The sequence below is a fragment of the Brachionichthys hirsutus genome, chromosome 18 (genome assembly GCF_040956055.1).
Source record: "Brachionichthys hirsutus isolate HB-005 chromosome 18, CSIRO-AGI_Bhir_v1, whole genome shotgun sequence".
Classification (NCBI taxonomy): domain Eukaryota; kingdom Metazoa; phylum Chordata; class Actinopteri; order Lophiiformes; family Brachionichthyidae; genus Brachionichthys; species Brachionichthys hirsutus.
In genome coordinates, this window is record NC_090914.1 from 11,377,906 (window position 1) to 11,404,335 (window position 26,430).

Here is a 26,430-nt window from a genome sequence, read left to right on the forward strand (position 1 = left end):
TTAAAAAATTTAATATGCTTTATAATAAAGACACTAAGAGAAGAAGCACTAGCCTTATCATTAACTTTAAAATTAATAAGAGACATTTTGATCAGTCAAAACTGCAAATGCTAACCCTATGCTAACCCTAACCATGCAATAAAACATTAGCCAATGATAATTTGAATGTACGGGTTGCATTATATTTATTGACATTTGTTCATGTACAATTTTGAGATTTCTAGACCTCAATCTTTTCTGAGAGGTTAAAACAAACTTTAAAAAATCCGTCTGTCCATGTATGCTAATTCTATCATTGCAGTGACATTACACAAATTGTGATTCTATTCTTTTCTATTCAAATTTGTCATTATTTTCCCAAGGATGGGGAATACAAACGTTCTTGTTAAAACGTAGGAACGTTATATTATTGGTACTTGTAGCACTCCGGAATCAACAGTGGCACATTTTTGCACTTTTTATTTCCGAGATCAACATTCGTCATATTTTGCTTTTATACTTTACATTTAGTCGGATCCTAATCGACTCAAAAATCACGTTATTACTTTTTCTATAATTTGTAATCAGTGTTAAATTATATATAAACTAATTTTGTGAAGTAGATTAAATTAAAGATTAATGTGGGCGAATCTGCGGCTGTAAAACGCGTCTTCCTATTTCACATGTCCTTCGTTCCACATCCAACGCCGTCCAAAGGTGAGTTTAAAATACTCCATGGTTACTCTCACTATTTCACGACAAAACAAATATCTTTAGTCTGTTTTTTTACAGAAATGTAATAAGAAAATTAAATGTAATATAAAAGAAATTGAAAAAACACCGGAGTACGGAAAGGCTAAATGCTAACGCTAACGATGGTTGACTTATGCTGGCAGATAAAATCAAATTAGGTTGATGTTATGTTTATGTTTTATAATGCATATAATTATCCATTGAAATGTTACTATCCGAGCTCGTTCATACCAGACAACATCACTGGATAATTAGTTATTTGATAGAAAATGTCTCAAAACGTCTCAAAAAGGTCATAGAATCCACGTGTAAATAGATTTTGCATGGGGGAGCGAAAGAGTCCCAGTTTTTGAATGGAGTCTGGTTCGGGATTAAAGGGGTTTGATGTGTGCCCTGTTCCTCATGGAGTCTAGATCATGGCGGTGCAGGTGACCGAGTCTGACCAGATAAAACAGGTAATGAAGTTACTGACCCTAGTTCATCATTTCATACGTAGAAAAGCAAATTCAACCTCCATTTTGACAGATTTTAACTCGTAGCAATGCAGTCAGAAAAGAAAGACACCATTTCTCAAAGACTAAACCAGTTTTGGTTTTTTACTTTTGTCTTTCAGTTCAAGGAGTTTCTGGGGACGTACAACAAGGTGACGGAGAACTGTTTCATGGACTGTGTCAAGGATTTCACCACCAGAGACGTGAAGCCAGAAGAAGTAAGCAGCAAACCCATCACAGACGTTTCAGTGAAACCTATCCCGCTCTCACCACGTGGGATAACTAGCTATAGCTATAGCTAATGCTCAGAGCTCACACTAGGAAGGCTCTGATTGGCTGTCAGAGGAATGATGATGCTGAGAAAAGGTTTCGCTCAATGTGCTGATGATGTCATGTGATGTCACTTCTTCTCTTGGCTGTCTGACCAATCCCTGCAGCAAAATATCTCTAAAATACCAACACGAAGCTCTGTGATTGGCTGTTTGTTGGTGACATTCTGATCATTTGCTTCCTTTTTTTTCAGTCCAGCTGCTCTGAGTCGTGTCTACAGAAGTACCTGAAGATGACTCAGCGGATCTCCATGCGTTTTCAGGAGTACCACATCCAGCAGAACGAGGCTCTGGCAGCTAAAGCAGGGCTGCTGGGTCAGCAGCGCTGAACTGGAGAACTTCTCCCCAGCAGGTCCAACATGCTGGACAGAACATGACTCGACTGCAGCTGGAGTTTAATTCTCAGCGATCTGGGATCAATGATCGGACATGCTTGGATTACTCTCACTTATTTGCAAAACAGCGGAGTTGTAATTTTTCTTTGTGTTGAAATAAAGCTCTTGTTAGACATGAAGCTGTTTCCTTAAGAACCTTAAATATTCTCAGGTTTCTTGGTGAAATATGCAAAATGAGTCACATTTGAAGGAAGGAATCCTTCCAGCGAATTCTGGGATTTCCTTTCAGGAGGACGTGACCGGAATACCTCCAAAGAGGAGGAATCCTGATTAGGTGCCCGGATCACCTTACCTGCCTCCTCTGGATGAGGAGCAGACGCTCTCCTCCAGTAGCTCCTTCAAATCATTGCATCTCTAATAGTTTGAACATCAAAGGCTCCATGGCTAGAATTGTTTATAGGATGTCCTCTATTGCTCATTAGTCAAGGTCTTGTGAATCAAATGGAATATTGATGTTAACAGTTTACATCAACACCTTATTGGCCGGATAGCAGCGCTGCGAGTTCATCTGTGTCCTGACAGAACCTGTGAAAGCTACTGACAACTCGCAGCAATTCATTTAGCCTGTTAGTCTTCATGCTAAGCTAACCAGCTGCAGTTTGCATCATTAGCATACACATGAGAGAATGACATCATTTATCAGTCTCTGAGGCAAGAAGCTCAGCGGAGGACGACCAGGACTCGTGGAGAAGCGTTTAAAATCTTTATTTGAAACAGAGTGCTGTCCAACATGGCTTCTGCTGTCAAGAGGAAGTGTGTGTTTCTGTATTTACAGTCATTGCTCTCAAACCACCGCTAGCGAAACACCACATAGAAAAAGACAATAACAGAGGAGCTCGTAATACAACAGTACAAACAGTCTTCTCTTAAAAATATTATAAATCATTCTTTACAGGTGTAAAATGTAGTTCTCAAACGCAAGGTGTGGTTTTATTCTTTCCTAGACTCAGAACGTATGTACAAAACAAAGAAATGCTCAGGAGCTGAAAGCAGCCGTCTGTCGCAGCCGCACAGAGAAAAAACCACAGAAGAAGAACCGGGGAAGTCCTCCAGGAGAGAGGTCAGGACGTAAGACACGAAAGAGCCAACAGGCCAGAAAAGAAGGGCTTAATCGAATTAAATGTCCTGAATGATGACGAAAAATAAAGTTATAATGAGTCCGAAATAGGATACAATGTCATTGACGCATAAACGGGCCAAAATTCAGAAATCAAAAATCACAATGAGTGAATCTGAAACAAAAAATTAGATACAAATTTTTGTTTGTCAAAATTTCAAGTCAAATCATACTCTAAAATAATTTATTTGTAATCAGTAAATCACAATTTAGATATTACATAAAAAATGTAATAGACAAATTAATTAAATTTAACTTGGACCTGGAAGTTTTGAAGTTTTGTCAAGTCATATCAAATATTCCTGAGTCAGTAAACCAAATTCGTAAGATGATATTACGAGACCAAATCAAAGCATTCCTGTATTTAGTAAATTAAAATAATAATTTGACTTTTTAAATTAAGAGATTATGAAATAAGATCGAAATTTAGTTTAGCATCATCATTCAGATTTTTTTTTAATCAATACTAATTTTATTTTCCTGACAGTAACGATCTTCCATACATACTGAAACAGACACACACACACACAAACGTAATGACTGAATAAATAAACTTCATTTAATTTACACATAAACAAAATATCATCCCTACAAATGCCGTTTTCTTGCCTGCTGTGACGTCAAACTTTTTGGTTGGAATTTTCTTTGTTTTTACCAAAATAAAAGCTTTCATTTGATATAAAAAGGCCCAAAACACAGCAGGAATTCAGGACACTTTTTTGTCTTTTCCATTTTCTTAAAAATAAACAAAAAGTTAATAAAAAAAATGCATAATGAATCTGCTTCCTGTGTCTGTTCAATCTTTAAAGGAAAAATAACGCGGCGCATTCATTTGAAATACGGAGAAAGAAGAGGGAACAAAGGACAGGCTTTGCGGCAGTTGAACAGACGGCTGATTTTTCGGTTTTGTTTCTCTCCTCTAACAGGATATCAGTCAATAGATGAGGGGGCGGGGCTAAGGCCAGGTAGTAATGCCCCCTCTCCCATCAGCCACTGCATTGTCCGGGCTCAGACCGACGCAGTGGAAAGTTTCAGCGCACCATCAGAGCAGATTGAAAGGCTGGAGACTGCGGCTGAAAGGGAGGCGGAGCTAAGCAAAATGAAGTGATGGTGCAGGAAATGAAGGAAGGAAAGGTGGGTGGGACCTGGGTGGGCGTGTCATCACCTGCACTCAACAGCGACGGTGTTCTGAGTGGGCGAGGCCGAGGACGGACTCATGCCGGTATCTGATGAGGCTGAGGACGTGGACGCCGTCGTGTTGGACACTGAAGACAGACAAATTATTTACTCTCAACAATTAGATCGATAAGGAGATTTGAATAAACAGCCGGCTGCTCTTCTGTGTTTTTTTAAATACATCCAATCAGAACACACACGCTGATAAATGCACTTTTTACAAGACTCAGATTTTAGTATTCTAAATCAACAACCAACAAAGGTTTTCAGGAAATGTGTTTATTCTATACAACGAAAACATTAAATCAGATCAGACTGGGCCCTCATCTAAACCCGAATCAATAAAAATGGCGTCTACCTTCTCGCTCTTTCTTTTTTAGTCTCTTCCTCCGTCTGTCGATGGACGCCACCTCCGACTTCAGGGTCATGTAGTACTTCCTGATCTCCTGCAGCTTGTCCTGCAGGAAGGAGATTCTCTCTGTGCTCGACATGCTGTTCAACTCATCTGAAGAGGAAGAGGAAGAGGAAGAGGAAGGGGATTAGAGCCTTACCTGCATGGCTAACCCCCGCCCCCCAGGGGTTTCAAATGTTTCCGATGCTCACCTATCTGGAACGTCCACTTGTACGTCCTCTGAGGGGAAAAGTTGTGTTTGTCTTTACTGTGGGAGGACGGAGACGAGAGGGCGGGACGAGATTTATGGGACTTTTGGGACATAGGCAGACGGGATTGGTCCTCACTGTCGCTGCTGTGACCTGGGGGGGGGGACGTGTCAAGGACTAACCGATCACATGTATGCCCGATCCGGTGCATCAGAGAGCTCACCTGCTCCGTTCTTGTCCACCTTCCCGGGGGTGTGCGGTCTTTTCTGGTTCCGCTTCTGTTTCTTGGCCGTTGGGCTCGAGTTACAGTCCATCACCCGCTTCTGACCTGAAGGGGGAGGGGTCAAAGGTCACACGGGTTACGGTCTACAACAACTGACCAATCAGAGACCTGCAGGAGACTCGGGGCCTCCTGGTCTGGTCTCAGGTCCAGGAACATGATGTCACACCTCTGTCCTTCTCCTGCAGTGACAGCAGGGAGGCGGCTGTGGAGGTGGAGGAGGCGCTGCCATCAAAGCCGGGGCTGGAGTCTCCCTCTGGCTCCCCCCTCGTTGCTCCTCTCTCCTCGTCAGTGGTGCTCCTGCCTGCGTGGAGCTCCTCATGGCAGCAAGCTGTGGTGGACATGAAGGTCCTGATCTGAGACGGCGGGAGGTGGGAGGCGGGGAGGAGGCTAGGCAGCGGCGGAGCCTGTTGCTGCTCCCTCAGCATCAGGAGGATGTGCTCCGGGGAGGGCTTCTCCTTCTCGTCCGGATCGTCCAGGTCCACTTCGTGGCAGACCAGCGCCTCCGGGCCGATCTGAGGCTCCTGCTCCTCGGCAGAGGCAGGGCCCAGGGCCTCCGAGGCAGGAGGAGGAGCCACAGGACACACCTCTGACTCCTTTGCGACGACACCTGCCAGACACTGCAGCCCCCCCGATTGCATCTCCTCTGCTGGGTGGGGCCACTCCACCGTCTTCATCACTCCCTCGCTCCTCCTCTCCGACTCCTGGCGCGGAGGTGAGGAGAGGGTTTTGGTTGAAGCTCCACCAGCCCTCTTGGGCGGATCGGGGGGGGGGTTGGGGAAAGCGGCCTGCTCCTGCCTCCAGTCGGGGCGGGGCTTCTTATCTGCCGCTCGCTGCTCCGCCGCCTTGCGTTTGAGAATGGAGGCGCACCGCTCCTCGGGAAGGCCCGCCTCCTCCTCCTCAGTGGCAGAGTCTGTGTCGGAGTCAAAAGCAGCAGATTTGGGGAGGAGGCGCTGGGTGGGGAGGCAGTGGAGGACCACCATGGGCTCGTCCTGCCTCTTCAGGACGCTGCGAGGAGACAAATGTGCGGCCATCTGGGAGGGGCTGGGAGTAGAAGCAGGCGTGCAGAGGGGGGTTCTGGGAGGAGTTTCAGAGCCCGTCTCCCTGAGGGTCGCCCTTTTACCTTTGACCCTGGGGGAGGACAGAGGAGAGGACCTGCTGTCCTCCTCCTCTGCAGGGCTGGGCTGCGAGGAGGACACGTGGGGGTGTCTCTCAGGAGGCGTTTTGTCCATCGTGTCGGGCCGAGGAGACGTCCTGCTGGGGGACATTTTGAGGAGCGCCTCCTGTGTGGGACACGTCTTTGTGACTCGTTCCTGCACCAAACCCGCTTTGTTCTCCTCGTGCAGGTGAACCGGCAACATGGCCGCTTCCTCTGCAGATTCCTCGCCGTGCTCCGCCTCCTTGCTCTCCGACTGGCTCAGGTGCTTGACAGCCTTCTCCTTGGGCAGGCTGGGACACGACAGCGCCGCGGCAGCAGGAAGCAGATCTGCCATCACCGAGTTGATGGCGTCGTCGTTCGCCGCCACCTTCACGTCAACGACCGCGCAGGTCTCCTCCTCCTTCGCCTCCTCCTCCTGGCAGGGCGGGGCTTGGCTGATGTCTTGCCATGGAGGCTGCTTTTTGTCAGGCGGGTCCTCTGATTCGCTGTCTTCTGATGAGTTCCCAGACTCCTCTGCAGGGAGACATGAACGTGAGGTCACTGATCTGGTTTAGTGCGGAAGACAGGAAACAGGAAGTGGATTTTATCTCACCGTTGGAGGCTCTGTCCGAGTCGTAGAGGCCCGACGTTCTCCTGGTTCTCCTGCGAGTAGCGTCTGCAGAGAGGGACAAAGGTCAGGACTGAGTCTCCATGGCAACAGAGACCTATCTGGTTCGTCACTGGCTGCGTGTTTCTCACCGTCTCCATTGGTCATGCTGGACGGCGCCTCCGTCCTGCCGGTCTTGCTGTTGGAGCGTCCGTCGCTGCTCGGCGTTTTGGACACGCTGCGTCCCGCTGCACTACTGGGCGTGGTCCTGATCTGAGGACGCCCACGCTTCGCTCCAGTGGGCTTCGGCGCCATCGATGGAGTCTTCTCTTCCTCTTTATCTCTCTCCTTTTCCGACTCGTCCTTGTCTTTGTTCTGTTGGGTCAGACGGAGACGGTAGATCGGACTGAAGGCGGCATGGCGAGCAATGACACCCAATATCTCCCACTAAGCCCCACCCTCTCCCTGCAGCTGATTGGGCAGCTCATCAAGGCTCCATGGATCGGTCACGAGACCAGAGCAGGCTCACCTTCACCTTCTTCCTCTGCCTCTTCTTCGATCCCTTCTCCACCGGCCAGATGACCCTGTCAGCCTTCACCCACTCATCGTACCTGTGGAAGAGACACGCCCCCCCGTCGGATCAGAACAGGCTCCGCCTCCGATCTCCACTGCACCCAAACGCTCGGGCTGCTGGGACTGACCGCACGTTCCAGCCGTAGTAGTGAACCAGGTAGAACTGCTCGCCGTTGTCCACGTCCGTCTTCTTGATGTGAGCCTCGTAGATCTTCTGAGTCTTTCCTCTGCCGTACTTCACCCTGACCTTCGTCCCCGTCAGGGAGTCCTCGTCTTCCTCGCCCTCACTCCTGACCAACAGACCCACGCTTTATTTTGTCCCGAGTCGAGGCAGCCTGCGAGCTGAACTCCTTCACTCACCAGTTCTGTGCCGTTCGCTCAGTCTTACCTGTCTAGTCTCCTTCGCTCTAACTCCTCATCTTCATCCTCATCGTCGTCCTCGTCTTCATCCTCATCCTCAGAGCCTTTCTCCGAGTCATCCATTCTTCTGTTGCTGCGTCTCCTCATCTCCCTCTGCTCCTCAACACCCTCTGCTCCTCCTCTTTTTTCGGGTCTGGAGGGGGACTCTCTCTCTGGCATCACGTGACTGCCCGCCCCCCGCCTCCTCCCCTGAAAGCAGCACGAGTCCATTTCTGACCATTACGACAGCATCAAGCCCATCACCGATCATCGTCTGTAAACCCGGTAGAATAAAGTTTCATTTTGAATCAGTGTCCTCACCCTCGGGGACATCTGGCGCTCCTTCGCCTCCTTCTCGCTGTCACTCTCTGACTCCACCCCCTCTGTCCGGTTGTCAACAGGCCCCGCCTTGTCCGTTCGCAGGGCGGGCTCTTTAAGGTTCTGATTGGCCGGAGCGCAGGCAGGGCGGGGGTTGTTGTGGTGGATGGTTCTGAAGGTGATCGAGGCGGAGCGGCAGTACTCCTCAAAGCCGTACAGGTACCTGTCGACAGGAAGCACACGGTCGAACCCAAGTGGCTGATGGGAAATAAAGAATCTCACCGGGAGCAGGAGGAATGTTGCCGTGGCGTTCTCGTACTTCCTGTAGGCCGTCTTCACGTTGTAGGACGCAGCAGAGTTGAGGACGGGGATCCCCAGATCCACATAGACCTGCTTCCACACGGTGCCAGACTCGATCTACGACACAGAGCTCGGGTTTAACGGCGCCATCGGTGATGTCACACCTCACACAGCGGGCCGGCCGTTACTGCCGTCACCTTGTGGCAGCCTCCCAGGTGGTAGACCAGTCTGAAGAGCTTGAACAGGTTCAGGTCCTTGTATCCCAGAACCGGAGGCTTGTTGATGGGCGTCCCTGATTCATTAATAAAGTATTATAGAAAAGGGGATTATTAAAGAATTCTGAATCTGATCAAAGAGAGACAAGAAAGGCGGGGTTCTTTATTTCCATCACTATTTGTTAAACGGGACCGGAGGAACCTGCTCAGGTCATGTTTGATCAGTGGAACTGAAACCTGCGTTAGATCAACAACGGGGACGTAAAAATTCAACCTGGCAACAGCCAATCAGGAGCAGGTGGGAGGAGGAGGAGAGAAAGAATGAGGAAGGATGGAAGAAGACTGAACAAGGAGGTGGAAAGTCAGAATGAAAGACAAGGAAGAAGAAAATAGCAGGAGGAGGAGGAGGAGGAGGAGGCAGCAATCCCTCGCTGAATAAACCGTTAGCTTACAACAATTTAAACATGAAACAGAATCTCTCACCAAACACCGCATAAATCTCACCTCTGTCCTCCATGAACTTGTAGAGCTGCTGCAGGAAGTGGTCTCTCTCCTCTGGATCCAGCTCCTCCTCCGGCTGGCACGCACACGCACACGCACACACACACACACGCACACGCAGGTTAGCGTTTCCCTAATCCAGCAGTATCGCTCACACCTGATGCGTGTCACTCTCTTACCTCGTCCTTTATGCGTTTCTTCTTCTCTTCCCCCTCATCGCTCGCCTCCTTCTCCTCCTCCTCCTCGTCGTGGTCATTATCCTCCTCGCTGGAGGAGGAGTCTAGGATCTGACTCATGTCCATTTTCCAGACGTCTGGAATGTCCCTGTTCATCAGGAATATCAGGGCCGCTTCAAAACCTGGAAGAAAGACAAAATAAGAAGACGAGTCGGCAGGGAGCCCCGGTGGGCGTGTCAGTGCACTGGTGCATTATGGGAGCCGTGCCCTCACCTTTCCTGTTGGCAAACTCAGATTTGGCGACAGTGCCAGGGCAGACGAGGTGGACGTGTCTCCTCGCCACTGTGTAGCTGCAGGACGGCAGGAAGGAGTACGATTAACCCGATCGGTTTTTGATTGGAATCAATAAGATCAATAAGAAACTCACAACTTTGAGTCGCTGAAGGCTCGGACGAGACACTGCTCCTTCTTCACCAGCAGCTCGTCGTTACAGCTGGGAGACACCACCTGCAGGACAGAAGCATCTGAGAGACTCCTCTTCATCGCACTCCTTTATATCAAGCATACAGTGTGTGTGTGTGCGCGTGTGCGTGCGTGCGTGCGTGCGTGAGACGTACCAGAGCCAGGTACCAGCTGCTTGAGTCCTCCTCACTCTCAATACTGCACACTTTGCCCAACAGCTCATCGTCCAGCCTCCTCCTGTCCAGCTCCTCCTCCTCGCTGGACGAAGTCATGTTCTCCTCATCGGCCCTGAGCGTCAGACAGACGGGTGAGAGCGAGACACTGACTTCCAGACCGTATCCTGTACCAAACCTGGTCCAGGGCGACCCTCCGGGCACGTCAGCAGCTAACTCACGTAGCTTGCGACGAACGCCGCCCGCCGCGGTTCGTCTTCTTGCCGATGACCGGCGTACCGAAATGCTCCGGGTTTGTCAACGGCAGCTGGTCCAACGTCTGAGCGCAGAAGGGAGGCGAAGAAAATGACATTTATGGACTTATTCTGAGGCGATCCGCCACAGATGAGACTCTGGTGGAAGGATACAGCCCTGAGAAGTAGTCCCTGTGCCTGTGTGTAACTTACCTCACTCTCTGCAAAGTGTCTCTCTCCCTTCAGACACAGGGACGTACGGCGAAGAGTCTTCTCGTCTCCGTCATCGAAGACTGAAACAACAGCGATTTAGCTCGTTTTACACAAACCACAGAAGAAGTGGCTGCAGCGAGGAAACTACAAAAACTACAAAGACACTCTGCTGGCAGCGGATTGGTCAGACAGCCAAGAGAAGATGTGACATCACAAGACATCAGCTTCGTGAGCGAAACCGTTCTCAGCATCATCACTCCTCCCGCGTCGACCAATCAGAGCATCTTTATATCCCTTCATACACGACGACTTCCTGTCCAGCCGTAAGGACCGGACGCTCCGTCAGTAGAGCGTAACCGGGCTGTACAAATTAAACTAACTGCACCGATGACAGCGCGACTCGTCCACAATCACAACAGGGGCCAGTCGGCGCGGACCAATCAGCAGGCAGGGACGGAGACTCACCCACAGTGTAGAGGCTGGCGTCCGTTAGCTTACTGATGACGGCCTCGCTGGATAAACCCTCATTAGTCTTCACCTCCACTGCGGAGCCCACCTAGAAGACAACACAGTCTGAGCAGGTCTCACACGACAACATCGTCTTTAGTGGCCCCTTTGTTGCCACGGTGACCGCGGCTCACTCTGCAGGGAGCTGGAGACGCACGCATCATCGTCTTACCCTGAGTGGTCCTTTGACCTGGTCGTCCTGCACCACCTGGGACGTACTTTCACCTTTTAAGGACACCTGGAAGCACAGGAAGGAGAAGGTGAGGCGGGTCTGGATCAGGATGACCTGAAAGAACGGTCACGCCCTCCTCCTCCTCTCCCAATCACAAAACTCAGTTTGGATCGTATCGGGGCTGCAGCCACGTGTGAACCCGGCGGGTCTTACCTTGACCTTCACCAGGCGTTTCACCGTCTTGATCTTTGCCTCACAGAAGGCGCCTCTGTATTTGGCGCTGACATCTGTCCCCACTGTCAGGTAGGCAGGCTCGTCTGCTGCCTGAAACACGAGCAAACCCAGCCCGTTAAATCAGGGTCGGGGTTTCCTGATCAGTGACCCACAACTTGTTCTGCTCTGAGATCATGCAGGTCGCTGCGCAGCTCTGATTTCAAGAAAACAGAATGTGTGAATTCTCCACCCCTCGACCCGGCGCAGGCGAAAGAGGGCGGAGAAGCGGCGACAGGACGCGTGCCCTGAACGGAGCAGAGAGGCGTTCAGGGCACGCCTCGCCGCGCAGCAGGGGGGTTTTAAACAGCACGTTCCGGTCTCCTCCCAACACATCCTTAGATTAGGATTGTAAGGGAAAGATCAAAAGTAATAGACAAAGCAGAATTCGACGCAGACTTTCCACCAGAAGGATAAGACACCGTGTTAGAAATGATTTGATGAAAATGTGGAGATCAATAAAAATAAAACAAATAGTTCATCTGGACCGAGATGGGATCAAACTGGGAAGCTTCCAGCACGTGTCCACCAGAGTCCAGTTTGAAGTGCGTCTCTCAGCGTCGGGGTCGCAGGTCAAACACTCACCTTCATGTTTCCGGTTATTTTAGGGCGTCCAGCTCGGAACGATTCTGGGTCGCTGAAAGACACAAATAAGAACCGATCATCGATTAAAGTCGACGACAGAACAGATGACAGCCGGAGACAGCGTCCAGCTGCGCCCCCGGGTTGTAAATAAAAGCTAAGCTAAGCAACTAGCCACTCACTCGCGTTAGCCGCCCCCCCCCCCCCTGCCCGGATCAGATCAAATATGTGGCGCAAACAGCTCTCAACTTAACCAGCAGCATTTACTTCGAGTCGCCGGGTTCACGGGTCGCGCTGCACCGCGCGGCTCCGGTGGAGGTGACGCGCACGGCCGGAGGAGCGTTGCTTCCCGCTCCGCTCCCAGCTCCTCTGAGTCACGTCGCCATCACAGCTCGCCATGTCAGATCCGCTAGCTCGGCTAACTTCGCCGTCCCTCCACAGCCGCCCGCTAGCGACCCGCAGCAGGAGCGGGGCCGCCGTAAACGACCGAGTGCTGACGGTAACGAAACCCCCAGACGGAAGCCGTCCGCCGCGAGGGAAGCGAAGAACCGAGCCGGGATTCTCCCTCCGGTCCGCAGCTACATTTAGCAAGTTAGCTAACTAGCGAGCCGACTAGCTAGTTTGTGGGTCGATTTAAACCGTCAGGCTCCGCTGGTGCTAACAGCAGCTCCCGTTCAGAAACCAAGTTCCTGCGAAACGAAGCGGGAATGTGCGACGCCAGACGGAACACAAACTGTTGTGGATTTATTAATTTTATATCCGACTGATCCACAAAGGGCAGAAGCTTCACATTTCTCTACTGCAAAAACTGCCATTCAATTCGGTCAGTTCGCAACAAGAGCGTTCCAGCCGGAAGCTCCGGCTTCTCCTCCGCCATCTCACCGCCTCTCTGTACTAAACCCGCCTGCGGTTTAAACGGGGCCACGTTTTAGCCGCAATCAGGACAGAACGCGAAGGTTTTTATACTCACAGACACGGACGCTGCTGCTTCCCCTCTCGCTCGGGCTGCAAGGCGATACACGAACAACAAGCTGTTGAGCCCCGAGCTCTGTTTCCCGACAGGCTATTGGCTGCGATGACAGCGGCGATCGCAACAGAATTTTCCGATAGGTCGAACGATTCCTCTATTTTAATTGGACAGGTGTCGTCTGATTCCACTATTGGTCGATACGAACGCGCCGCCACGAGGGAGATGACGGCATCGCGCATCAAAGTGTCCAATCAGAGAGGAATCCAGAAGACAAATCCGCCACTTGAGATCGCAATTGGACACGCCCTTTGTTCCCAGCAGCAGCGGCTCGCTTATTGGCTGAGCGAGCCTCCTTGTCTTCTTGACGATGTAGGAAGCCCCGCCCCGATACGTGCTGGAGATCTGCCCACCGAACTCCATTCAAAAATCTGTAGAGGCGATATTCCCTCCCTGGGTGACAGGCCGTGTAATTAGTCGAAAAATAAAACTGAAAACAATTAGAATTGCTAATATATTTGCCCACTACGCCATTTATTTCACAGAAGTAGACCAGTTTACATGGTTTGCACCGAGAACGCGACTAAATTGAAATACAAGGATACGTCAAACAGTGCGCAAAACTTAAATCTTTACTATACACGCCGGCTATTGTAATGACATGTACGACGGAATTAAGAGATATAGTTCGCACTTTGGCAGCGGTCATTTCTTTTGTTCTATCGCACCAATTAGTCACCCTAAACCGCAATATAATATTAAATGTAGCATTTTTTAAATGGAGTTTGGCGACGCTGCTTCCTTATGAGACGTCACGGATCATGGATCGCGTTGAACCAGGCGTGACAACAAACCGCTCGACTGCAGTTTTCAGAGCATAAACATCGAGTAAACCAGCAGAACTGATGCTCGATGATGAAGGTCAGGCGATAAATGCACGTTTAAAGGACAATCACGTCAACAAACGTCGCCTTTGGTAGAATACACGGTCTGTGGCGCTGTTCGTAAAGAGCTGGAGTGGGCGGGACGTCCGTGCTGTGACGCAACAGGAAGAGGATGACGAGGATGCCGTATATGTCATCTTCCTCTTTAAAATTGTGGAGGTTATTTCTCATGGAATACCGTCCTGAGTTAGCAGTGGCGGCTGCTCGTCAGGCGCAGTTCATTTATAAATAAATTAATTTCAGACAAAGACACACTTCTGGTACAGAACCTTTGATGTTTTTATTTCCAAAGCTTGAAATTCATCAAATCAACAAGAAAAATCACCTATAAAACATAGAAATAATCTGAGATGCAGAGTGTTTGGGGGAAGCAGGGTCAGTGCTGAGACTACATGTTATCTTCATCAGAATCATCTTCCTCCGCCAGAGAATCCTGAAAGAGACAAACGGGGTGAGCCGACTGCAGGCGGGTGCGTGGATCACGGCAGGCGCCTGCTCACCTTCGCGTATTTCTCGGCTTCCTCTCTTACGTCTTTGGGTACCAGCACATGACGTCCGTCTGTGACTGTTGGACAGCAGGCAAGTACTAGTCAGATCTGTCGCTATGGCAACACAAACATCAGCAAACGCACAAGAAGACGGCGCGTTTCCTGCTAGTGATTGTGTTGAGAATGTTCTGGCCGAATACATAATATAATAGAATAATACACTGAATAAAGTTGACTGGTTCGTTTTTTAAGTTGATCAAAAAGCAACAAACCACAAGAACGTTTGACTCCAATGTCATTTTCTGAACATCCGGAAGGATGATGTGCAGGAATATTAACACAAAAGACTCTGTGTGGATTAATTGTGTGTGTGTGTGTGTGGTGACGAGCACAGGAAGTGGTCAGACACCCAAGAGGAAGTGACATCACAGCAGTTCAGCCCGTAAGCGAAACCCTTTGGACTCTCATCATGTCTCGTCGGTTACTTAACGAACGTAAGCGATCAAAGATGTGACTGTGGATCCGTCCCCAACGGGACAGCAGCTTCAGAAGGAAGAGGCGGGCTCCGATTGGTCGTGGGCTTACCTTCTCCTACCCAGCTGAGCTCCAACTCAAACGCTTTGTCCTTCACCTCATCATGGACGATGTAGATTCTGAAATCAAACACACGACAGAAGCTTCAACATTTCAACAGCAGCATCAACTCTGAAGCACCGAGATGAAGAGCATTTCATTAAATCTTTCTGGTGAATAAAATACACATTTTACAATCTGAAAATTGATCTCCAGGGGACATTTTTGGGTTACTGCAGAGCAGGCAAATAGGCAGAGTGAATGCAATAGATAAAGGACACAACTGAGTATATTACTTGCCCAGGTACCACAAAGCCTCATCGATCTGTAGCGGGTTTATAAAAACGGTCCCATTAGGAGTTCTAGAACCGTGTGGCCGCTCAGTGACTCACATTTTGGCGACCTCTTTGACCAGCTCCCTGCACGTCATCTCCTTCATCTGAAAAACACAAACAAACAAACGTCAGGAAGAAGCAGAAATGAACCTTAGGATCAAGACTGCATTATTCTGCTTATCCTATGAGATTTATTTTCCCCACTTATTGAACCCTAGTGAAATCAGAGGCAGCCTCTGGATCACGTGATGAAAACATGGGATCCGTTTTCCCTCTGCAGAAGCTGGAAACTTTGAGATTAAGTCACATTTGGATCGGATGATGGATTTCTTGCTGGAGAGACCGTTTCACACTCACCTGTAGTTTTTCAATCTCCGTCTTGGCGGCTTGTTTGGCTTTTCCGATGGCACAGCCCCAGTAGCCCTGAACACAGAAACACAGCCTCATCACTGGTCCTACTGGGACCCCCGATGGTCTCAGGGAACGGAAAAGCAGCATTGAAAAGACGGAGCGAGGCACTCCGAGTTTACGACAAGCTTCCTTCATGGAACAAAAAGCCCGGTCGCCACGACAGCAGCGCGGGACAAAATAGCGTCTGACCAACTCACGTATGAGATGCCGGACGGGTCGACCATGTAGAGCTGTGGACCGTCGTCTTTATCATACGAGCCCAGGATGAAACTGCAGACACAGCGTAACGACATAAACAACACAGCAGAGACCGAAGTAAAGAAAACACACAAACGAATGTTTCCAGGCAGTGACTTCAGAAATATTAGACAGCCAGCCCGTTAAACGTTTGAGCAGAAGTCCTTTCAATTATTCATAGCACAAAGTCCCGGCGCCTGTTCACCTGTATTTGCTAATAGCATGCTGTATGCAGTGCATCATCTAATACGACTGAGTGATGTCAGAATAATCTCACTGAGGTGAAACCGCTACTGAAGTCTCCTCACGTCTGATTGGTTGTCATGTGGTAATGCGTGTAAACGTTCTGCTATAGCGCCAGCGGTTACACAACCTCAACCACGCTCGAACATCATAGGTGCCCTGACACTAACACAAAACAGAAGGAAATGGAAAGAGGAAAACTGGAGTAAAATCTCACACGATTAGTTTGTCTCTGTCTGATCTCAGCTCTGATTTTAAACTGCCTTTGTTGTACCTGAACGCATCGCCACACAACAGCTGGTGAAGTTGAGATTCACCCACCAGTCACATTTCATCAGCGAACAGACCAGTGACGCGAGATAAAAGGGCAGCTTGTGTGTGCGCGAGATTGGTCAGACAGCCAAGAGGAAGTGACATCACAGGAGTTCAGTCCAGTGAGCGAAACATTTGTGACTCATCATCCCTCCCTGGGGTGTGGATTCATGTTCTACTGATCCTGAGCTGCAGCTCCGCCATCAATCCGCTGAAGCTTCCAGACTCACCTACACCCGAACGGCCGTACGGCGCTGTACAGCGTGTAGGCGTGGACGTACATGGCCACTCTGTCTGACAGGTGCTGCAACCACAGGAACCAGCATTAGCTTAGCATCACACTAGCACACCACGTGCTCTTTGTCCGGACTTCGGTAAAGTTCACCAGAAGAAGAGACAGACTAACCTTTAACGGAATGTCGTGTCCATAGCTGGATCTGAAGTTGGAGGCCTCTTCTCTGGCGACGTCAGAGAGCGAGCGAGCATCGGCCAACAGGCCAGCCACCGCCTGGAGAGAGAGAGAGATAAAGAGACAGTCAGCCTGAATCATTCGGCTCTTAGATCATTTCACTTCCCATTTCAAACAGCAGCTACATTAGACGACAGCGTCAAGCCCTCCCCAACATAGTAAGTGTTGCCACAGTTACAACCAACCACACGTGTAAACAGTAAGAGAGCTGCTCCGAGCGTTACCATGCCGACATGTTTGTCAATGTTGAAGATGCGTTTGTTGGAGCCCTCCTCATACAGTTTGGACAGAACAAGCTTCTCGACCCCAAACACAACGCCGTCCTTACAGCGGATTGCAATGGCCGTGCTGAAACATAACACAAGACAGAGTGAGGTGAAGTCCGCCTGTAGAGGTTTATTAAGGAGGAAACACACAACCCGGAAGCTTCCTCAGGCACAACCAAAAGCAAGAAGGAAGACCTCAGATGGATTAAATGTAGTCTCTTTCTACAAACAAACACATTGTGAATTTCTATACATTAAGTTGTGACGGACAAAAGATGCAGCCGATGACTGATTTCATCTCACCCACAGAACCGAGTCTCTTTCTGACTCCCTGTAAGAATACACACATCTAATCTGTCACATGACCCGTCCCGTTTCTGCGTTTGCCCCGAACACAAGCTGGTAAAAGTGTTTGGGATGAAACGAAGCGGCTGACCTGCTGTTCTCGACAGCCTTCATAGCATATTCCACCTGAAACACCCGGCCATCTGGAGAGAAGGTGGAGGCCGACAGGTCATACTGCAAGACACACACAGCAGTATTAATATCTGTAGAGAAACTTTGTGTTTTTCATCAGTTAGTATTTCACACTTTACAGTCAATTATAATTTACAATCACTTCTGAAATAATCAGGTGTTACTGAACATCAAACATGATCCCATCTAAAACAAACGAAAGAACATAGAACATTATAATAGTATAAATAACAGTACAGTAAACTCGCTGACGCACAAGCTAATTTGAACCAGCATCACTAGCTAGGAATAAAAGAACGACTTGTCGACGATGCTCCGGCTGGATTTCGCCTTCATTTCCGTTCACCTTTGCAACACTGAATTTACATCAAAGATACATTTATTACAGTAAAACGAGTTCCTATACTTTCATGTTCAGTTCATCTTCGGCTAGCAGGCCTCGTTGTGACTCAGCAGGCGAAGCCGCTAGCAAGCTAGCTCCAAGTTATCGTGAATGACTTCACGTTTCCGCCTATAAACGGGTATTTCTGTCCCCGCAGCTGAAGCAGAAAGTGATGCAGAAACAGCGGAAGTGAAGTTAGAGGCACATTTCACCCGGTAAACCCACGGAAACACTGACCCCGGTCCCGATGGAGCTCATGTTAGCTCAAACGTCTGTGGCTCCCGTAAGCAGCTCGGTCCCTGTGCTACATCAGCCAGACTGTCTACGTCACAGCACCACGCATCCACATCCGCTTAAACCCTTCAAACTTAAAGCATTAAAAACAGCATTTAATCCCCGTCAGGTTTTTCAATACTTTTATCGGACAAAGTGCTGTCACAGAAAACACAATTTATATACATATATACTGACAGCATGTCCTCTGAAGTATACATTTGTGTATATATATATACATCTGTGTCTTCCGGTTTTTGAAAAAACTTGCCACAATACCACAGAAGAAGTGCTGTCAGTTCCACGTGAGCTCAAGACTGCCCTCTACCTCTGTGAGTTAGAAAGTGTCGTCACGGAGGGAAAAATGGTTCTAATTTGTCTTCCTGTGGAAATAAAACACCTAAGAACCTTTTTAATCGTTTTTCTGCTTCTTTTGAACTTGTCACTATATTTTACCCACTACAACGTGCTTTTTAAAAATGAGAACAAACCTCAATGCAATAGTTTTTAACAGGCTCCTGTGCTTTTTGTGTTTGAAGCCATGTTGATGAATACTGAGCACGTTTGAAGATGAAACACATTAACATTATGATATATGTCAGATTTTATCGGTACACGTAGGGAAATTAATCTTAGATTAGAAGACTAAGAGCCCAATTACTCTATTTTTACAGTCTGCAGAGTGCATTAAACCTGCTATGCAGTACCGTCCGTATAAGATCTGGCTTGGCTAAGGTATAATTCAACTGTTTATTTCAACATTTCACCAAATAGATCAGTCTCAGTATGACCAGGGTGGATTAAAGACCTGCTGAAATTTAAACAACTAAAATGTTGTGACTCTCACAATGATCTCTTATTCTTGTCATTTTATTTATTCAATTGGAATCTCCATCTCGAATCAGTAACTGAAGCTTCGGTCACGTAAGAGTGAAAAAACATTCATACACAGTGCACTTTACAAAAGAAAGAACAAAAACAGTTTTCATTTCGTCATTTTAACTTCTTTACAGGAAATCAAATGGAACAACTGATCAACATTAAGGCAAACAGAGTGAAGCTCCGCCGTCAGCTGGAATGACAGAAAAACATCTGATTCAGAGAGAGAAAGAAGATCCTGTTAGTGATGATGATTAGTGCTCATGGGATAACTAGTACTAAATAAAAAATAAAAAAGCCTCACTTATGTTAGTAACATTTTTTAAGAACAGAAATCAACAGCTGGACTCAAAATGCCATCACAGAGCAGCAGAACAGGAAGTTCAGCGACACATGAAAATGACCCCGGAAACACACCGCCAAAATAAGACAGACAGGAAGAGGAAAACTGAAGATGGAGAGCAATGCTGCTGACAGCTTAAGCAGAGACCAAAGTTCATACAGGCAACAGAACAGATGGACAGGCGTAGACCAGCAGCTGGAACCAGACCAACGTGGACCGGAAGCAGCAGGGTGAATCAGAAGCACCTCCTCAGTGACATTCATGCTTGCGGTCTTCTTCAGACGTCTCTGGACCACACCCGAAGGGCTTTGTTGTTTTGTTGGGACTAAACTTGGAGTTTTAATAATTGTGATTGTATTTGAATTAACATCCAATAGAAAGTTTTGGCTCTTTAACTTTGATTTGTTTCTCGTGAATCCGTCTGATATGGCATCACTTGGGATATACTAGCTCCACTGCGACCAGCAGAACCAGCATCCAGGTGCTGCTGGAGAGAGTGAGAGGGATAGAAGGAGCAGCAGGAGGAGGATGAAGAAGATGAAGAGGGCTGTGTCTGGATGATGATGACACGTGACTTCCCGTCTCTTTTAACCCCGTTTTCGCCCTCTCTTTCTGCTACACAGTTCTCAGTGACGTTCATCCTCCCAGGCTCCGCCCTGTAGTGGGTGTGTCTAGTTTGCGAGGGGCAGGTCCGTGACAAAGGGCGTGTCCTGTCGGATGCAGGCGGGGGCACCTGGTTAAGTGTTACCTTTCAGGATGCCCAGACAGCTCTGCAACAGCTGGAGGTTCCCCTGCAGGTCAGAACATTCCACACGTTTTTAACAAGCTGAGAAAGAAGTCAGGCCTGAACCGAAACCTGAATGTCAAAGCAGCATTTCCCTCCGAAGTCGTTACCTTCACCAAAACATTAGCTGTTGATGATATGCTAAACAGGCCCCGCCTCTGCGACTCTACAGTAATGAAGAAGAGGACTTCCTGTTACAGCTGATGTTCTCTTCAGGGTTCCGTTACCTTGGCATGTTTCAGCTCCAGCTCTGCAAGCTCCACCAGGTTCTTCCTGAACGCTGCCACTCGTCTCGTCTTGAAGTCTACGAGCTCTGCATACGAAACACAGCAAAGGACGATGCTTCAGGATCTCAAGTGGGTAATCTATTACACAAGTACATCGTCTCTCGTTATCTGCCTTCCTTAAGGCGTGGCACTCTGAGTGGAGTGAAACGATTCTGGCAGCGAGAAAGGACGAGTTGCGCCGACCTTGTTTCGCGGACTCCGAGATCTTCTCAAACTTGTGGCAGCAGAGCTGTTGGCCGGTCTCGGCCTGCAGGACGTCTCTGTTTTTAGCTCGAGCCTTATCCAGAGCCTTGTTAGCATTCTCGTAGTCCACCAGAGCCCGGCTCCTCCGGTAGAGCAGGTCCTGCAAACAGCATTTTATACTGGGGTGAAACGCCTGATTACCACGTTCTCTCACCGTTGACACGTTTATTCTAACAATCATGGCGCAGCTCATTTTAATGTAGTCCTGCGTGAAATGCAAGCTAAGACCAAACGCATGGACGCAGACCTCCCCCAAGCAGCTCGTTCCCCTCCTAACTGGATCCACACCGTCCACATGGTGATCTGGATCAGCACCAGAAGGTTCTAGATTGTTCTTGGTATCTTTATACACCAACCATGAAAAGTGAACGTGAATCAGAGGTCATGTGTATTTTTAACTGATTCTTGAATCCATAAATGGGTTTAATGTTAAAATGTAATATTTGTTCCTGACCTCATTCTGGATCAGAACCAGAATACACATTTCACGATGGTTCATATCGGACCCCTTTATGACTCTGCTTTTTGGTGACTGAATTGAATGCAGATTTTATGGGAATCCGGATCGCTCTCAAAATGTAATGGGATCTAAATTAGACCAAGAGCCATCTACAGAAGTCGTTTTTCTGTAATCCTGCTAACAAACAGACAAACGGCGTGAAAAACAGACGCTCCTTGGCGGAGCTTAATATCAGACCTTTGCAGCCTGTGATTCTCTCAGGTAGTATTTCAGCAGGTCGGCCAGCTTCAGGTCTTCATCTGCTGCAACCCGAGCTTCAATCTTCTGTTAAACGACAGAGCAAGAACACTGAGGACAAAAGGATGTGCAAAGGTCGTGCGATCCGATTAAAAAAAGAAAAGAAAAAAGCACACCCTTGTTTTCTCAAACAGCTCCGACACTTTTAGGAAGAACCTGAAACAGGAGAAACAGGAACAGATGAAGAGTGAAAGAGTAAACTGCTGCCAACTCAAACAGGTTTGTTCATACTTGCAGAGGTCTGTGGAGTCCTGCGTTCCCAACGTGTAGAGAGACGAGGCAATCCTGTTGATGTCATCGGCAGCATCTGAACACACACACACACACACGCCCATTTCTCCCCTGATGCAACATCAGCACGTCTTTGAACCACCACACCTGGGAACATCTTACTTTTGTGCGAGCGGATCATCCGATCAGATTTGGCCGAAGCGTCTTTGACCCTGTTGTGATATTCCAACAGGAACGTCTTCTCGTGCTCAAAGAAGTCGTCCACGTCCTGAAAAACAGACGAGGAACATCAACGGCGTCGGACAGAGGCCGTTAGAGAAGACGCTCCTGACCCTGGGTTGTTGTTACCTTGACGCCGGCCACCAGGACGCCATCGGCAGACTTAACCACATTCTTAAAGAAATCCTCCAGCTTCTCCTTTTTGTTTTTCCCTCGTACACTCAGCTGTCAGGCAGGGGATGTCAAAGGTCACACATTAGATCACAGACTCTACCAGAGGAGATTTTAATATTTTATTTGCTCAAATCATACTTTGCAATTTCTCCACAGATGCTCTTTTATTGTACTCTTTTATTGTACCAACTGCTTTTTAAACTGAGCTGCAATCAAACATCTCCTGATACAAATGATCCTGTTAAACGAACGACATTTCACAGCAGCGCGTGTTGCAAGAAAATGCTCTTTAAACCAACTCGACCATCTGTTCTTAAGCAAATCTGTTCCACGGTTGCATATACACAAGTAATTGTGCAAATCTAGAAGTGATTGCACACACACACACACACACACACACACAGAAGCTGCACGTGTGTTACATGAAATCCATGAAAACTCACGTCCTGATTGTACTCCAGGAAAACATGGAAGTTGAGGTCTTTCCTGAGGACAGGATGAGCCGCCACACGACACAGGAAGACCTCGTGCATGGCAACTGTCTTCTTGAAGATAGCCAGATACTCCCTGCATGCAGAAACACAGCCATTGTTAACTCTACTACACTCTGTGGATTCCTGCCTTCAGGTTAAATAAAGGTTAAATAAAACACAAATAAAACCGATGAGATAAGGAAGTCCACCATCAGCTGGTTAAGTGACTCACGCCTCCAGCTCCTGCTTCATCTTGGTGAACTCCTCCTTGGTCATGGATCCTTCTCCTTCCCCCAGCTTCTGCAGCTTCTCTCTGGACGCATCAAAGTCTGGTCTGGGGGGCGCAGGAGGGATCTGGGCAAAAACAACAGCAATTACAAGAACAAAATAAGTTAAAGAACCAAGTTCCGCATGTGTGTGTGTGTGTGTTCCTCACAATGTATCCGGCGTAGTCTTCATTCTCGACGAACGAGTCGTGCAGCCAGATGAACTCCTCGTGTTGTCGGACCACTGAGAACTCGTTCTGTTTGAAGTTAGGGAGTGTGCTCTGGACAAGAGGGGATTTTATCCATCAGCTAACAGTTAAACCACCAAAATAACGCACACGTAACCCTGGATGATCAGGACAGACAGTTCATGTTCTGTGAAAATGCAAGAGTCTATACAGGATCTCAAATCTAGCCGTTATGAGGCTCCAGTGATCTCAGCCAATCAAATCAAGAGGAAGCCCTCACCATACGAACCAGCGATTAAAAGGATTTTAATGTGACAACGAGAACGCCCAGCAGCCTCACCTTGGTGTGGACAGTAAACTTGACCTTGTCTCTCTCACTCAGAGCATCGGAGATGTCGACCTGCAGCGTGGCATCGGTCTGCAGGTCTACGTTCACTGCCCTCGGCTGCAGGAGGAGAGAGAACACATATCCCATCATGCACCACATCAAAGAAACGGGCGGTTCAAAATGTTTTTCTGATTCATGTACAGAGCAGCTGCTTTTGTTGCATGTCTAGTTTACACTGAAACCAACATGACAAAGACCAGGTTTCCAACAAGCACAGCATTGCTACACAATTACATTTTTATATCTAGAAAAAATAGTGTTATAGTGAATGCTCACTGTAATTTTAACAAAATAGTCCATTTGAGCACGACTATTTTATGTGTTTTGGTTTCAGGTTTACCTTTTCATTATATATATGACCAAAAATGAGAATACACAACCCAACCTAAACAGCGTTCTGGACCTCGGATGTATTCCAGGCAAAGCAGAGAAGAGAATGTCTACGAACTCGACATGTGACTTTATCTGGACTGAAGGGAGTCATACTAACACACCAGGGAGGAGTGTGTGTGTGTGTGTGTGTGTGTGTGTGTGTGTGTGCGTGTGACAGAGACACGTGACTACCTGAGAGTTAACCAGCAAACCAGAGAACCGATCAACAAGTCCTTTGCTTCTCTATCTAGCTCCGCCGGTCAAGCTAACGGCCTGCAGCTGGCTCACTGTTTGAACGCTAAGCAAGAGATAGCATCCCAACCACAGCTGCAACACAGGCTGGAGCTCGTTAGCACGAAGCTAGCGCTAGCCAACACTGCTAGGTGGGCGGAAAACCGGAGCAAATGCTAAGCAACTAAAATAATAAAATAGAAAAGCTGAGCCGCGCAGACACAGAATGGCAGACAGATTTGTAATAAAGTCGGCACTCACTCCCCGGTCCTCCTCGGAGAGGAAGTCGGGTCCGTCGTCCAGCCCTTCCTGCTGCGCACAGAGTAAACACAGTTCTGGTTAACGAAAACACCGACCGCTCGTTTACCGCTAAACAAGAACAACACAACGACCGGAGCACCGGGGCTCGTCAACGTGTTGTTGTTACAAGACAAAAACAAGAAGCAGCGCAGAGAAACGAGAATACCCACCATCATGGCTGCGAACGGGTGGAGACAGGAAGTACAATGACGTCACGACGGTTCATTCATGAATCAACACACGAAGAAGAACCGACGCGATAATGCAGAGTCCCGGATACGGAGTGAATCCTTTCAAGTACGACTGCTTGTTTATAAAGCAAATTGCTGAATGCACAATTCTTATTCAGATGTTATCGAGTCAATCCTTTTGTTCCTGGAACTGAAACACATACATTAGATGCATCGGCCTGAAGTTTGGAGCAGCATCGGAATGTGTGGAGTCATGGTTGTGCTCAAACAAAGCAGAAACGTTTGATGTGGATTTATGACGCAAATGTGGATTGTGACGTGCACGTGGCACATTGCTGGATGCCAAGATGAGTGGATCAAAAGCTGCATCAAATAACAATTAAATTGATTACCATAAAACTGTCAAAAGAAGAATCATTCTAATAAATACAACATAGTAAGTCTGATTGTATTGTGTTTATTTATTTATCTCATCATCTCCAGCCAACTGATAGTTTTACTTACATTAGTGAAGCCTGGCACACAACATCCTGGCTTGACCTCTGCGTTACCACGGCTGATGCTCATGCTAATATCTGTTTAATGGAGATTAAGTACGAAGCAACCCTGAGAGAGACAGTGAACAATGCTTTTGTGCAAGCTGTGCGTTTCTGTATAGACAATAAAAGCTCCAAACCGGAAATACCCCGAGATGTACATTAAAAACAAAAATTATATTAAAAACATGTGTAATTATAAAAGGAAAACAAGACATATACATTAATAGAAAATAAATACAATCCATTTACGCAGGATTTAACTGCACTACTATTAAAGTCCGTTACATAAAGACATTCCAGGAGTACCTCAAACAACTCACCGCCAGCGTAATTAAAGAAAAACAAGAGCGTTCCTTAGTATATTGTCTTTTTATTAATGCTATTTACTTCTAAACATATTTTTAACAGCAATACCCACAAAATATTAACAGTGTGCAAGAAAACATGAGTCATGGCACATCAGAGAACAGTTACAAAAAATAGATGCATTTTCTTCTTAATCAATCAAGGCAAAAGGATACATGTACTGAATGCATACACAGATCAGAACACAAAAGACGAGTGTCAGGAAGGGATCGGCGCTCCGTCAGCTAGCGTGACCTCGGTGGCGACCTGGGAGGAGCACGAGTCTCCCCACCGGACCAGAAGTTAGCATCACCGAGCTCACATCACATCAACAGCAGCCACGTGTTGGTTCTGTTGACCCAAAGACCAGCATTGACACGGCATACGCCACGATAAGGCAAGCTAACGACCGGCCAATCAGAAGCACCGCCAGCCCAACCAGCTATGGAATGATAAATTCAAAAAATATACACATTTAGCACAAGACATCTTCTGGACATCAGTGTGTGTGTGTGTTGATGTGTAATGGATCTTTTGCAGTTGTAATTCTGATGTTAGCTGCACCTTGCGAAAACAGACGATGTTCAACTTTTGCAATAATTTATATTCTGAGGAAAATTGACTTTATCCTTGTTTCTAATTCAATATTTTCACCGTTTGTCTGGCTCATTCAGTGTACAGTAGGTTTAGAGTCACAAACAGCATTTCATGCTAACACCAACCAGAACCTCCCCGCCCGGCCCAGCCGCTCCAATATAGAAGCAAACCTGAAATAACAGGGACACAAAAGCATCATGGTGAACGAGTAACTACTATCCATGTCTGCCAAATGTGAAGCCACCGTTTATTCTGTAAGGCTGAAATAATAATCAAATGTGTCCAAT

The 26,430-nt window shown here is 47.7% G+C and overlaps 4 protein-coding genes and 3 non-coding genes across 10 annotated transcripts; 2 read left to right on the forward strand and 5 right to left on the reverse strand.

Annotated features, from left to right (window-relative positions):
* Positions 1-641: 641 nt before the first annotated feature.
* On the forward strand, positions 642-2,060 carry timm9 (translocase of inner mitochondrial membrane 9 homolog). Of its 2 annotated transcripts, none has more exons than XM_068751859.1 (4): positions 642-696; positions 1,141-1,187; positions 1,346-1,441; positions 1,747-2,060. In XM_068751859.1, exons 2-4 carry the CDS (start codon positions 1,149-1,151, stop codon positions 1,879-1,881), a joined length of 270 nt encoding a protein of 89 aa, XP_068607960.1. In that variant the 5' UTR covers positions 642-696; positions 1,141-1,148; the 3' UTR covers positions 1,882-2,060. The 2 variants fall into 2 exon arrangements, with proteins under 2 accessions (XP_068607960.1, XP_068607959.1); XM_068751858.1 differs by having other exon boundaries at positions 649-696; positions 1,146-1,187.
* Positions 1,566-1,651, forward strand: LOC137908106 (small nucleolar RNA SNORD53/SNORD92). The gene has a single exon (XR_011105953.1). It is a non-coding gene; the product is annotated as a small nucleolar RNA SNORD53/SNORD92 (small nucleolar RNA).
* A 576-nt stretch (positions 2,061-2,636) lies between the features above and the next one.
* Positions 2,637-12,953, reverse strand: arid4a (AT-rich interactive domain 4A). The gene is made up of 25 exons (XM_068751831.1): positions 12,930-12,953; positions 11,963-12,014; positions 11,321-11,431; positions 11,108-11,173; positions 10,894-10,984; positions 10,429-10,508; positions 10,204-10,301; positions 9,965-10,097; positions 9,775-9,854; positions 9,621-9,697; positions 9,351-9,529; positions 9,175-9,247; positions 8,653-8,747; positions 8,475-8,572; positions 8,159-8,378; positions 7,827-8,047; positions 7,567-7,728; positions 7,395-7,476; positions 7,018-7,240; positions 6,872-6,934; positions 5,290-6,792; positions 5,064-5,168; positions 4,844-4,993; positions 4,599-4,745; positions 2,637-4,329 (listed from the first exon to the last, which is right to left on the reverse strand). The coding sequence occupies exons 2-25, from the start codon at positions 11,966-11,968 to the stop codon at positions 4,226-4,228; spliced, it is 4,167 nt and encodes a 1,388-aa protein (XP_068607932.1). The 5' UTR covers positions 11,969-12,014; positions 12,930-12,953; the 3' UTR covers positions 2,637-4,225.
* LOC137908112 (small nucleolar RNA SNORD53/SNORD92) lies at positions 10,609-10,690 on the reverse strand. Its single transcript, XR_011105959.1, has one exon. It is a non-coding gene; the product is annotated as a small nucleolar RNA SNORD53/SNORD92 (small nucleolar RNA).
* A 1,172-nt stretch (positions 12,954-14,125) lies between the features above and the next one.
* On the reverse strand, positions 14,126-18,389 carry psma3 (proteasome 20S subunit alpha 3). The gene is made up of 11 exons (XM_068751852.1): positions 18,301-18,389; positions 17,641-17,723; positions 17,163-17,286; positions 16,876-16,977; positions 16,700-16,773; positions 15,875-15,947; positions 15,624-15,689; positions 15,324-15,370; positions 14,944-15,011; positions 14,371-14,435; positions 14,126-14,303 (listed from the first exon to the last, which is right to left on the reverse strand). The coding sequence occupies exons 1-11, from the start codon at positions 18,319-18,321 to the stop codon at positions 14,259-14,261; spliced, it is 768 nt and encodes a 255-aa protein (XP_068607953.1). The 5' UTR covers positions 18,322-18,389; the 3' UTR covers positions 14,126-14,258.
* LOC137908108 (small nucleolar RNA SNORD53/SNORD92) lies at positions 16,546-16,623 on the reverse strand. Its single transcript, XR_011105954.1, has one exon. It is a non-coding gene; the product is annotated as a small nucleolar RNA SNORD53/SNORD92 (small nucleolar RNA).
* Positions 18,390-19,104: 715 nt separating the features above from the next.
* snx6 (sorting nexin 6) lies at positions 19,105-24,648 on the reverse strand. 3 transcript variants are annotated; one of them, XM_068751844.1, is made up of 15 exons: positions 24,642-24,648; positions 24,433-24,483; positions 23,521-23,625; positions 23,163-23,273; positions 22,959-23,080; positions 22,697-22,820; positions 22,209-22,304; positions 22,023-22,128; positions 21,861-21,936; positions 21,746-21,785; positions 21,570-21,656; positions 20,813-20,972; positions 20,570-20,655; positions 20,307-20,349; positions 19,105-19,408 (listed from the first exon to the last, which is right to left on the reverse strand). In XM_068751844.1, the coding sequence occupies exons 1-15, from the start codon at positions 24,645-24,647 to the stop codon at positions 19,377-19,379; spliced, it is 1,245 nt and encodes a 414-aa protein (XP_068607945.1). In that variant the 5' UTR covers position 24,648; the 3' UTR covers positions 19,105-19,376. The 3 variants fall into 3 exon arrangements, with proteins under 3 accessions (XP_068607945.1, XP_068607946.1, XP_068607947.1); XM_068751845.1 differs by having other exon boundaries at positions 24,433-24,480; positions 24,642-24,645; XM_068751846.1 differs by lacking the exon at positions 19,105-19,408 and having other exon boundaries at positions 20,296-20,349.
* Positions 24,649-26,430: the final 1,782 nt, after the last annotated feature.